We start from the raw sequence: 13248 nt of genomic DNA on the forward strand, positions 1-13248 counted from the left end.
CCCTTTACTTTCAGTGCAGCAAACTCTCTCCAGAAGTTCAATGAGGATCTCTGAATGATCCAATGTTGACCTAAATGACTAATGATGATAAATACAATCCACCTGTGTGTAATCAAGTCTCCATATAAATGCACCTGCACTGTGATAGTTTCAGAGGTCCGTTAAAAGCGCAGAGAGCATCATGAAGAACAAGGAACACACCAGGCAGGTCCGAGATACTGTTGTGAAGAAGTTTAAAGCCGGATTTGGATACAAAAAGATTTCCCAAGCTTTAAACATCCCAAGGAGTACTGTGCAAGCGATAATATTGAAATGGAAGGAGTATCAGACCACTGCAAATCTACCAAGACCTGGCCGTCCCTCTAAACTTTCAGCTCATACAAGGAGAAGACTGATCAGAGATGCAGCCAAGAGGCCCATGATCACTCTGGATGAACTGCAGAGATCTACAGCTGAGGTGGGAGACTCTGTCCATAGGACAACAATCAGTCGTATATTGCACAAATCTGGCCTTTATGGAAGAGTGGCAAGAAGAAAGCCATTTCTTAAAGATATCCATAAAAAGTGTTGTTTAAAGTTTGCCACAAGCCACCTGGGAGACACACCAAACATGTGGAAGAAGGTGCTCTGGTCAGATGAAACCAAAATTGAACTTTTTGGCAACAATGCAAAACGTTATGTTTGGCGTAAAAGCAACACAGCTCATCACCCTGAACACACCATCCCCACTGTCAAACATGGTGGTGGCAGCATCATGGTTTGGGCCTGCTTTTCTTCAGCAGGGACAGGGAAGATGGTTAAAATTGATGGGAAGATGGATGGAGCCAAATACAGGACCATTCTGGAAGAAAACCTGATGGAGTCTGCAAAAGACCTGAGACTGGGACGGAGATTTGTCTTCCAACAAGACAATGATCCAAAACATAAAGCAAAATCTACAATGGAATGGTTCAAAAATAAACATATCCAGGTGTTAGAATGGCCAAGTCAAAGTCCAGACCTGAATCCAATCGAGAATCTGTGGAAAGAACTGAAAACTGCTGTTCACAAATGCTCTCCATCCAACCTCACTGAGCTCGAGCTGTTTTGCAAGGAGGAATGGGAAAAAAATTCAGTCTCTCGATGTGCAAAACTGATAGCGACATACCCCAAGCGACTTACAGCTGTAATCGCAGCAAAAGGTGGCGCTACAAAGTATTAACTTAAGGGGGCTGAATAATTTTGCACGCCCAATTTTTCAGTTTTTGATTTGTTAAAAAAGTTTGAAATATCCAATAAATGTCGTTCCACTTCATGATTGTGTCCCACTTGTTGTTGATTCTTCACAAAAAAATACAGTTTTATATCTTTATGTTTGAAGCCTGAAATGTGGCAAAAGGTCGCAAAGTTCAAGGGGGCCGAATACTTTCGCAAGGCACTGTATGTAGTATCTCTGTAGTACAATAGGATGTATGTAGTATCTCTGTAGTACAATAGGATGTATATAGTATCTCTGTAGTATAATAGGATGTATATAGTATCTCTGTAGTATAATAGGATGTATGTAGTATCTCTGTAGTATAATAGGATGTATGTAGTATCTCTGTAGTACAATAGGATGTATGTAGTATCTCTGTAGTATAATAGGATGTATGTAGTATAATAGGATGTATGTAGTATCTCTGTAGTATAATAGGATGTATGTAGTATAATAGGATGTATGTAGTATAATAGGATGTATGTAGTATAATAGGATGTGTGTAGTATCTCTGTAGTATAATAGGATGTATGTAGTATCTCTGTAGTACAATAGGATGTATGTAGTATCTCTGTAGTACAATAGGATGTATGTAGTATAATAGGATGTATGTAGTATCTCTGTAGTATAATAGGATGTATGTAGTATCTCTGTAGTATAATAGGATGTATGTAGTATCTCTGTAGTATAATAGGATGTGTGTGGTAACTCATGTTTGTGTAGTTGGGTCTATAAATACACTGAGTGGACAAAACATTAAGAACACCATCCTAATATTCAGTTGCACCCCCTTTTGTCCTCACAACAACCTCTGTTTTTGGGTCACGGACTCTACAAGGTGTCGAAAGCGTTCCACAGGGATGCTGGCCCGTGTTGACTCCAATGCTTCCCACAGTTGTCAAGTTGCAGTTCTTAAGTTGTACATCTTGACACACTCAAACCGGTGTTCCTGGCACCTACTACCATACCCCCGTTCAAAGGCACTTCAATATTTTGTCTTCCCCATTCACCTTCTGAATGGCACAATTGAGACATGGACTGTCTGTGTCTCGAGACTTAAAGATCCTTCTTTAACCCGTCTCCTCCCATTCATCGACATGTCTCCTCCCCTTCATCTACACTGATTTGAAGTGGATTTAACACAATGGATCCTAGCTTTCACCTGGATTCACCTGGTCAGTCTGTCCCTCAGTCTAATCTCTGGACCTCAGTTACATAGCATTTATTTTCTTTCATTGCTCCCCTTTTAATCAGGGACTGGATTTTAGACCTGAGACACCAGGTGTGTGTGCAATTAATTATTAGGTAGGATAGAAAACCGTCACCTCGTAGGGTGAGTTGAATACCCCTGGTCCATGTCATGGAAAGAGCCGGTGTTCCTAATGTTTTGTACACCCAGTGTACATTCTTGTATTTTATGCAGCATATTATGTTTATTGGTATTTTAGTTTTTCCGTTATGTTGCCACGGATACTAAAACAGTTGGTCTACTTGCTCTTGTAATAATATTGGTTGCAATATTGGTTTCGAGGGGGGAAAGAGTTCAGTTTCCATAAATCCTGGAATCAGAAGGAAATGAGCAGGACTTATGGAAAACCTGGAAATGTTAGGAAAGAACTTTGCAACCCATCGTCTTAAGCTGGAACGTGATTGACAAATTGTTTTGATTGACAGGTCCCTTCAGATCCCGAGGACGGGACCCTCCCTGCCTCCGCAGTCCTCGAAGGAACCAGGTTTTAGAGACGGACGATCTGCTGGAGAGACACACACACACACACACAGTAAATCACCAGCATCTCCCACCCTGTGGAATGTGAAGTTTTAGGGGAGGAGCACAAACAGGAAGTGTTTACGACCACTTCCCTTTAAACACTGTCCAAAAAGACATCCAATATTTATGCAACAACAAATATGATTTCTGTATAATTTCTAGATGTGCCATATCTAAATCTACAAAATGTTTACTGTCCAAAATTAGCACAAATAATACTGGCGTTCTACAGTATACACTGAGTATGGAAAACATGAACACCTGCTCTTTCCTTGACAGACTGACCAGGTGAAAGATATGATCCCTTATTGATGTCACTTGTTAAATCCACTTCAATGAAAGAAGTAAAAAGTGAAAGAAGGATTCTTCAGCTTTGAGACAATTGAGACATGGAATGTGTATGTGTGCCATTCAAAGGTGAATGGGCAAGACAAAATATTTATGTGCCTTTGAACAGCGTATGGTAGTAGATGCCAGGTGTACTGGTTTGTGTCAAGAACTGCAATGCTGCTGGGTTTTTCCAAGCTCAACAGTGTCCCTGTGTGTATCATGAATGGTCCACCCAAAGGACATCCAGCCAACTTGACACAACTGTGGGAAGCATTGGAGTCACCATGGGCCAGCATCCCTGTGGAACGCTTTCAACACCTTGTAGAGTCCATGCCCCGAAGAATTTGAGGCGTTTCTGAGGGCAAAAAGGGGGGGGGGGGGGTCTAGCCTCAAAGTATCATTTAGCTTCTTTTTTTAAGACCAAAACCAAAGTTTTGAGGATCCAGACACAATTGTTTTATTTTATATATTTTTTTACTAACCCCAATCCTCGTTGTGCAGTACGGGGGCTCTGGGGGGAAAAAAACAACAAATGTGCCAAAAACATCCAAATGCGTCCTTTTAGAAATCGTTAGACGTTGTACCGATGAAATTTTGTCATTCTGAACTTTTATCCAATACATTTATATTTAATTTTGTAGCGACTGAAGCGTCACTTCTTCGTTCATTCTAGCAGCAGACTGACTATACAGAGAATGGAACAGCTGTATGGGGGAAATGGCTTGAGTTGCAAGAAATGGAATATAACGTTTGCGGATAAAGTTCGGGAAGGACACAATGTCACGTGTAAAGACCTGCAGCTCTATACTGAGCGCGTTTTCCATTTCTAAAAGGACGTTTTTGGAGCGTGTTGATTGTTTTTTTCAGAGCTTTTCAGAGCCCCCCCTGTACTACACAACGAGGAAGTGAATTGCAGGTGTGGGTAATTTTCTCAAAAACAAATGTAAGAAAATAGACTTAGTTGTAAAAAGCATGGAAGCATTACTAAAACTCAGTTTTCAATATGTAGCCATTGAGGTTGATTGTTTTTGCTAATCTTTTTGTCGTTAACCTGTTTTTTAAAATTTATTAATCTTTGAAAGAATGCACAAATATCTCGGAGAAATGTTTTTACAAATACTGATTTGATTGTAAAATGAGCAATTGATGACGTAATAAAAAACAGCTGGGAAGGTGCGTTATGTTGTCGTGTCAACACTAATAAACGGTAGAGTATTTTTGTAAGATAATTTTATACTACCTGTATCTATAAAGTGATTTCCCTCCCCCGTCACTTTTCTAGAAACACAGATTTATAGTTGTGTATAACAGTCCATGTTGTTCTGTAAATGTCACATCTATTTAACAAGCAGGTCTGTTTGTTGAAATAAAGAATGGTTTCCTAAAGGTATTTGAGCGATTTTCAATGTTGAATCTGTAACGGTTTTCCTCATCATCACATCCTGCTAGCATAGCATGCCCAATGTCAGACTGGCCCTTTCTACAGAGCACAACTACCTCGTAGATGACGTCACATCCTGCTAGCATAGCATGCCCACTGTCAGACTGGCCCTTTAACAGAGCGCACCTTCCTCGTAGATGACGTCACATCCTGCTAGCATAGCATGCCCACTGTCAGACTGGCCCTTTTTACAGAGCACAACTACCTCATAGATGACGTCACATCCTGTTAGCATAGCATGCCCACTGTCAGACTGGCCCTTTTTACAGAGCGCACCTACCTCGTAGATGACGTCACATCCTGCTAGCATAGCATGCCCACTGTCAGACTGGCCCTTTTTACAGAGCGCACCTACCTCGTAGATGACGTCACATCCTGCTAGCATAGCATGCCCACTGTCAGACTGGCCCTTTTTACAGAGCGCACCTACCTCCATAGACACTAGGTGGCGACATTATCAAGAATTCTATGAACCAATATTAAGTTTTTTTTTTTTTCTCCAGGCAGCATGGGCCAATGATGAAACCACATCGCTGACATCGTGCAGTAAGTCAGGCGAGGGTAGTTGTGAGTGTTTAACATCTTCGTCCACAGTGCACTGACTTGACGGGAGAGACGCTATGGATGTGCAGGAAGTTGATGTCAACTGGCAGCATATGATTTCAATGGCGTTGCTCTCATCTGATTTGTGCAGTGTTGCGTGATGGTTAAGTCCAGCCGCCTCGGGACTGATTCCATCTCTATTTTGGCTCTTCTCATATATCGGCACCCCTGTCACACAAACAAAAATGAAGGATTTACCCTGGGAGAGGAGCTACGTGGTGGAGGGCCTGGACTGGCATGGCGCAGAGCCAGATGGAGCTCTGTGTTGCCTGTTCAAACAGTGGCATTGATGGTGCTGGTTAAGGGCTGTACTGTAATGTACACACACTACACGGCACTCACTACACGGCACTCACTATACATCACTCACTACACGGCACTCACTACACTGCACTCACTACACTGCACTCACTACACGGCACTCACTACACTGCACTCACTACATATCACTCACTACACGGCATTCTCTACACATCACTCACTACACGGCACTCACTACACATCACTCACTACATGGCACTCACTACACGGCACTCACTACACGGCACTCACTACATGGCACTCACTACACGGCACTCACTACACGGCACTCACTACACATCACTCACTACATGGCACTCACTACACATCACTCACTAGACGGCACTCACTACACATCACTCACTACTAGAGAGGGAGGGAGGGGAAAATAATGAGGGGAAGACAGGTAGGGAAGAGGAGAAAGTGGGACTGAGAGGAAGGGAAAGAGGTGTCCAGAGAGAAGGAGGAGACAGAGGGGATGAATAAATAATGCACATTAGGTGGATGTGTACATGTAATCACACATAATGGACAAGTTGTATTGTATTTACATCTCCCGCTCTGAGACATCCTCGGAGAGTGGGGTCATGGCCAGGGTCTGAACCTGGAGCATTTAGAGCTAGGTACCTTGCTCAAAGGCACATCGGCAGTTTTTTTCCCCCACATGGTCGTTTTGGAGATTTGAAGCAACCTTTCGGGTTACTGCCCCCAACGCGCTCTTAACCGCTACCCGCAACCCTTTATTAATGATTAGAAATGTAAAATCTCATCAACACAATATTGGTCATGTAGACAATGTTCTGAGCCAGGGGGTGGTGCTGCTACACAGTTAACTGTTAAGACATGAGGATGAGAGAGAGGGAGAGATGAAGAGAGACGGAGAGAGAGATGAAGAGAGACAGTGAGAGAGAGATGGAAAGAGTGAGATTGAGAGATATGGAGAGAGCGAGAGATGAAGAGAGACAGAGAGAGATGGAGAGAGTGAGAGATTGAGAGACATGGAGAGAGAGAGATGGAGAGAGATAGTGGTTTCTCATCAACAGCGCTGTTGAATGCAGGTACCCTTTATTGAGAAACAAAGCTTTGCCAGCTGGTCTCATCAAAGGTTTTCCTTATTATCTCACCGATGTACCGTTGTTCGATCATTTAACCTACACTGTGTGTGTGTGTGAACGGGTTGTAATTCAGGACAGTATTGAAAAAAGAACCCCACCAACAAAAACATCACTGGTACTCAGGACCTCAAGCATTTGATGCCAAAAGTGTTCAACTAAACTATGATATCAACCATTTTTTTTACGAGAGCTGATTGAAATGTAGACTCTCTGTGTCGTGTAGATTCCCTGTGTCGTGTAGACTCTGTCGTGTAGATTCTCTGTGTCGTGTAGATTCCCTGTGTCGTGTAGATTCCCTGTGTCGTGTAGACTCTCTGTCGTGTAGACTCTCTGTCGTGTAGACTCTCTCTGTCGTGTAGATTCTCTGTGTCGTGTAGACTCTCTGTGTCGTGTAGATTCTCTGTGTCGTGTAGATTCCCTGTGTCGTGTAGACTCTCTGTGTCGTGTAGACTCTCTGTGCCGTGTAGACTCTCTGTGTCGTGTAGACTCTCTGTGTCGTGTAGATTCCCTGTGTCGTGTAGATTCCCTGTGTCGTGTAGACTATCTGTGTCGTGTAGATTCTCTGTGTCGTGTAGACTCTCTGTGTCGTGTAGACTCTGTCGTGTAGATTCCCTGTGTCGTGTAGACTCTCTGTCGTGTAGATTCTCTGTGTCGTGTAGACTCTCTGTCGTGTAGATTCTCTGTGTCGTGTAGACTCTCTGTGTCGTGTAGATTCTCTGTGTCGTGTAGATTCTCTGTGTCGTGTAGATTCCCTGTGTCGTGTAGACTCTCTGTGTCGTGTTGGACCTAGTAGAGCACCCCCCCCCTTTTACATCTTCTAGTCCATCCTCCAACTCTATTATAGCTTCCATCTGTTGGGCTACTTCATGTGGTCTGTCTTCCAGAATGGCAGCGTTAAGTCACTGGAGCCACAAGGTGTATCAAGTGATACTCTACCCTCTACATCAGGGGTGGGCACCTCCAGTCCTCCAAGGTCTGGTTGGTGACACACCTTTTCTCCATCCCTTAGGAAACACAGCTGATTAATGACATTGTATTCTATAACTGAAGATTCAGGTGATTAGGTGATTATTGGAGTCAGGTGTGTCAGCTGAGGCTGGGGGTAAAACTGTGACACCAATCAGGCACTCGAGGACTGGAGTTGCCCTCCCTTGCTCTGCATGCTGCACTACGTTGACCAGGGTCCATAGGGCTCTTAGTAAAACTAGTGCACTACTTTAACCAGGGTCCATAGGGCTCTTAGTAAAACTAGTGCACTACTTTAACCAGGGTCCATAGGGCTGTTAGTAAAACTGGTGCACTACTTTAACCAGGGTCCATAGGGCTGTTAGTAAAATTAGTGCACTACTTTGACCAGGGTCCATAGGGCTGTTAGTAAAACTAGTGCACTACTTTAATCAGGGTCCATAGGGCTGTTAGTAAAACTAATGCACTACTTTAACCAGGGTCCATAGGGCTGTTAGTAAAACTAGTGCACTACTTTAACCAGGGTCCATAGGGCTGTTAGTAAAACTAGTGCACTACTTTAATCAGGGTCCATAGGGCTGTTAGTAAAACTAGTGCACTACTTTGACCAGGGTCCATAGGGCTCTTGGTAAAACTAGTGCACTATGTAAGTGGTACCCTATCCACTATAACTGCCAGACGCTGCTTCTCATGTGGTGTGTTTTCCGTTATGACAGTGTTAAGTTGAGAAACCACGTGGTATCGGACTGTCCCTGTCTCTCAACCAAGCTGTGGGTCTAATAACACCAAGATGTCTCGTGAGCGTTTGAAGGTAAACCGCTCAACACAACACACGAGACGAGATGGGTGGCCTTTAAAAGGCACAATCTGGGATATTTCATTCAAGTGTGGTTTTATTGCTCCACAGCCACCGACAACTAAACTGAGTTTGGGCTGGAGAAATGTCGCCACTCTCAAATGAAACATCCCAGATTGTGGGTTTAAAGCCAAACCAGTCGTCTCGCGTGTTGAGATTGAGAGTCATTGGGTTGAAACACAAACTCCAGCTTGTGGCTTTAAGTGTTCTTCTCTCCTGTAAGTTGTCGCTTGATTGGCTACTGCAGTTGGGGCAGAACGTGTTCCAGCGTTGTGGCAAGGCTTTTACCACATGCCGGTTTCTTTTGTGTTTCTTTTTTATTTACTTAACCTTAATTTAACCAGGAAGGGCTGATTGAGATTAAAATCTCTTTTTCAAGAGCGCCCTGGGCAAGATAGGCAGCACCAAGTCATTACAAAATAATTACAAACAGACAACATGAAAAAACAACAAGTAATCTAGTAAAAACCATTGAATTCACAAGAGTATAACAAAATTAAAAACAGCTAAATAAAAACATTGACAGGTCAGGGAATCAGCCTCAAAATCCTTCATCAGTTGCAGGGTAGCCTAGTAGTTAGAGTGGAGGGGCGGAAGGGTAGGGTAGCCTAGTGGTTAGAGTGGAGGGGCGGAAGGGTAGGGTAGCCTAGTGGTTAGAGTGGAGGGGCGGCAGGGTAGCCTAGTGGTTAGAGTGTAGGGGTGGCAGGGTAGCCTAGTGGTTAGAGTGGAGGGGCGGAAGGGTATGGTAGCCTAGTGGTTAGAGTGGAGGGGCGGCAGGGTAGCCTAGTGGTTAGAGTGGAGGGGCGGAAGGGTAGGGTAGCCTAGTGGTTAGAGTGGAGGGGCGGAAGGGCAGGGTAGCCTAATGGTTAGAGTGGAGGGGCGGAAGGGTAGCCTAGTGGTTAGAGTGGAGGGGCGGAAGGGCAGGGTAGCCTAGTGGTTAGAGTGGAGGGGCGGAAGGGCAGGGTAGCCTAGTGGTTAGAGTGTAGGGGCGGCAGGGTAGCCTAGTGGTTAGAGTGTAGGGCGGCAGGGGGCGGCAGGGTAGCCTAGTGGTTAGAGTGTAGGGGTGGCAGGGTAGCCTAGTGGTTAGAGTGTAGGGGTGGCAGGGTAGCCTAGTGGTTAGAGTGTAGGGGTGGCAGGGTAGCCTAGTGGTTAGAGTGTAGAGGGGTGGCAGGGTGGGTAGCCTAGTGGTTAGAGTGTAGGGGTGGCAGGTAGCCTAGTGGTTAGAGTGTAGAGGGTGGCAGGTAGCCTAGTGGTTAGAGTGTAGAGGTGGCAGGTAGCCTAGTGGTTAGAGTGTAGCCTAGTGGTGGTAGAGGGTAGCCTAGTGGTTAGAGTGTAGGGGTGGCAGGGTAGCCTAGTGGTTAGAGTGTAGGGGTGGCAGGGTAGCCTAGTGGTTAGAGTGGAGGGGTGGCAGGGTAGCCTAGCGGTTAGAGTGTAGAGGTGGCAGGTAGCCTAGCGGTTAGAGTGGAGGGGTGGCAGGGTAGCCTAGCGGTTAGAGTGTAGAGGTGGCAGGTAGCCTAGTGGTTAGAGTGTAGGGGTGGCAGGGTAGCCTAGTGGTTAGAGTGGAGGGGTGGCAGGGTAGCCTAGTGGTTAGAGTGGAGGGGCGGCAGGGTAGCCTAGTGGTTAGAGTGGAGGGGTGGCAGGGTAGCCTAGTGGTTAGAGCGTTGGACTAGTAACCGGAAGGTTGCAAGTTCAAACCCCTGAGCTGACAAGGTACAAATCTGTCGTTCTGCCCCTGAACAGGCAGTTAACCCATCATTGAAAATAAGAATTTGTTCTTAACTGACTTGCCTAGTTAAAAAAAATAATAATTTAAAACTCCAATCGGGACAAGTTGTTCCAGTTTAAAAGTATTTTGTAAGGCGTTCCAAGACGATGGTGCAGAGGACATAAAAGCCCTTTTACCAAATTCAGTTCGGACATTTGGAACAGTTAGCAGGATAAAGTCCAGCGAACGAAGAGAGTACCCACCACATTTCTGAACAATAAAAATGCACAAATAAGAAGGTAGTAAACCCCAAATTGCTTTGTAAATAAAAGTATACCAGTGACTGAGCCTACGAGTGACTAGAGAAGGCCAGCCAACCCTGGTATACAAAGTGCAGTGGTGCGTAAGGGTTTTGCAGTTTAAAATAAATCTCAAAGTGCCATGGTAAAGTGTGTCAATTGATCTCAAACACTGAGCAGAAGCATTCATATATAAAATATCCCCATAGTCTAGTAAAGGCATAAATGTAGCTGATTACTAGCCTCCTTCTGGCTTCAAAAGAAAAACAGGCCTTATTCCTAAAATAAAATCCCAATTTCAGCTTCAATTTTTTTGTAAGTTGTTGAATATGCAATTTAAAAGAGAGGCCATCATCAATTAAAATTTCAAGATATTTAAATGAGGTCACAACCTCAATCTCCTTGCCCTGACAGGTAGTAATAGGTGAAATATTCAGAGGTCTATTTCTTGCTTTAGAAAACACCATTAGTTTAGTTTTGTCAGTATTGAGGATAAGTTTAGTAGTTTGCATGTTCTGGAAAGCTTTTATAAGAGACGAAGCACAACAGTAAATAACAGTATCATCAGCAAAAAAATGAAGATGTGCATTTTGGACATTTTTGTACAAATCATTTATATAAATAGTGAATAAGAGAGGACCAAGTACAGAGCCTTGGGGCACACCATTCAAGACAGACAATTTAACAGACATAAGTCCATCAAATTGAGTGCACTGAGTTCTATCAGACAGATAGTTAGCAAACCATGCAACTGCATGCTCTGAAAGACCTACACTCGACAATCTCTGCCTTAGAATAGCATGATCAACTGTATCAAAAGCCTTAGAAGAGATCAGTAAAAAGTGAGACACAGTGCTGTTTTTTATCAAGGGCTTCAGTGATATCATTTAAAACCTTCATGGCTGCTGTAATTGTGCTGTGCTTCTTCCTGAAGCTCGATTGATACATTGATAAAAATAGAGTTAGTAAATAAAAACTATTTTAGCTGTTCACTTACAAGGGTTTCAAGTATTTGCACCAGGGGTGACAGCTTTGAGATTGGCCTATAATTATTTAAAAGAGTTGGATCTCCCCCTTTTAAAAGTGGTAGAACAAATGCTGATTTCCAGATCTTTGGAATTTCATTACATTCCAAGGTTAGATTGAACAGAGATGTAAGTGGTTCGGCTATGAAATCAGCTGCCAGATTTAAAAAGCAGGGATCCAAAAGATCAGGACCTGCAGGCTTTCTCTGATCTAAGGAGTTCAGGGCTTTATGTACCACCTGCACTGAGAATGGAAAAAAGCTAAAAGTTTGACCAGCTCTCACTGGTTCATCCACACAGGGTTGTACAGAGACAGAGGACACTGAATCAAACAGCCTACCAGATGATACAAAGTGCTCATTGAAACAATTGTTTATTTTATGGTGAGAGGAAAAGGAAGAAGGGAGCCTACAGCGGCTACGCTACATCTCTAAACGGGGCAAGAAGGGAGCCTCCGGCGGCTACGCTACATCTCTAAACGGGGCAAGAAGGGAGCCTACAGCGGCTACGCTACATCTCTAAACAGGGGAAGAAGGGAGCCTCCGGCGGCTACGCTACATCTCTAAATGGGGCAAGAAGGGAGCCTACAGTGGCTACGCTACATCTCTAAATGGGGCAAGAAGGGAGCCTACAGTGGCTACGCTACATCTCTAAACGGGGCAAGAAGGGAGCCTACAGTGGCTACGCTACATCTCTAAACGGGGCAAGAAGGGAGCCTCTGGCGGCTAGGCTACATCTCCTTATGTAATACATGTATCACTAGCCACTTTAACTATGCCACTTTGTTTACATACTCATCTCATATGTATATACTGTACTCGATACCATCTACTGTATCTTGCCTATGCTGCTCTGTACCATCACTCATTCATATATCCTTATGTACATATTCTTTATCCCCTTACACTGTGTATAAGACAGTAGTTTAGGAATTGTTAGTTAGATTACTTGTTGGTTATTACTGCATTGTCGGAACTAGAAGCACAAGCATTTCGCTACACTCGCATTAACATCTGCTAACCATGTGTATGTGACAAATCAAATTTGATTTGATCTCTAAACGGGGCAAGATGGGAGCCTACAGTGGCTACGCTACATCTCTAAACGGGGCAAGAAGGGAGCCTACAGTGGCTACGCTACATCTCTAAACGGGGCAAGAAGGGAGCCTACAGTGGCTACGCTACATCTCTAAACGGGAGAAGAAGGGAGTCTCTGGTGGCTAAGCTACGTCTCTAAACGGGGCAAGAAGGGAGCCTACAGCGGCTACGCTACATCTCTAAACGGGGCAAGAAGGGAGCCTACAGCGGCTACGCTACATCTCTAAACGGGGCAAGAAGGGAGCCTACAGTGGCTACGCTACATCTCTAAACGGGGCAAGAAGGGAGCCTCTGGCGGCTACGCTACATCTCTAAATGGGGCAAGAAGGGAGCCTACAGCGGCTACGCTACATCTCTAAATGGGGCAAGAAGGGAGCCTACAGCGGCTACTCTACGTCTCTAAACGGGGCAAGAAGGGAGCCTACAGCGGCTACGCTACATCTCTAAATGGGGCAAGAAGGGAGCCTACAGCGGCTACGCTACATCTCTAAATGGGGCAAGAA

The 13248-nt window shown here is 44.4% G+C and overlaps 1 protein-coding gene across 2 annotated transcripts in view; it reads left to right on the forward strand.

Annotated features, from left to right (window-relative positions):
• Nucleotides 1–4728, forward strand: part of LOC115116788 (heme transporter FLVCR2-like) — an 80715-nt gene extending 75987 nt beyond the window's left edge. For both annotated transcript variants that reach the window (XM_065008570.1, XM_065008571.1), the window contains one exon: nt 2912–4728. Coding sequence is in view for 1 of the 2 variants with exons in the window: in XM_065008571.1 (XP_064864643.1) it covers nt 2912–2977 (66 nt within the window). In the remaining variant the exon portion in view is untranslated. The remainder of the gene's footprint in view (nt 1–2911) is intronic.
• The last annotated feature ends 8520 nt before the right edge of the window (nt 4729–13248 follow it).

This window comes from Oncorhynchus nerka, linkage group LG24, assembly GCF_034236695.1.
Source record: "Oncorhynchus nerka isolate Pitt River linkage group LG24, Oner_Uvic_2.0, whole genome shotgun sequence".
Lineage (NCBI taxonomy): Eukaryota > Metazoa > Chordata > Actinopteri > Salmoniformes > Salmonidae > Oncorhynchus > Oncorhynchus nerka.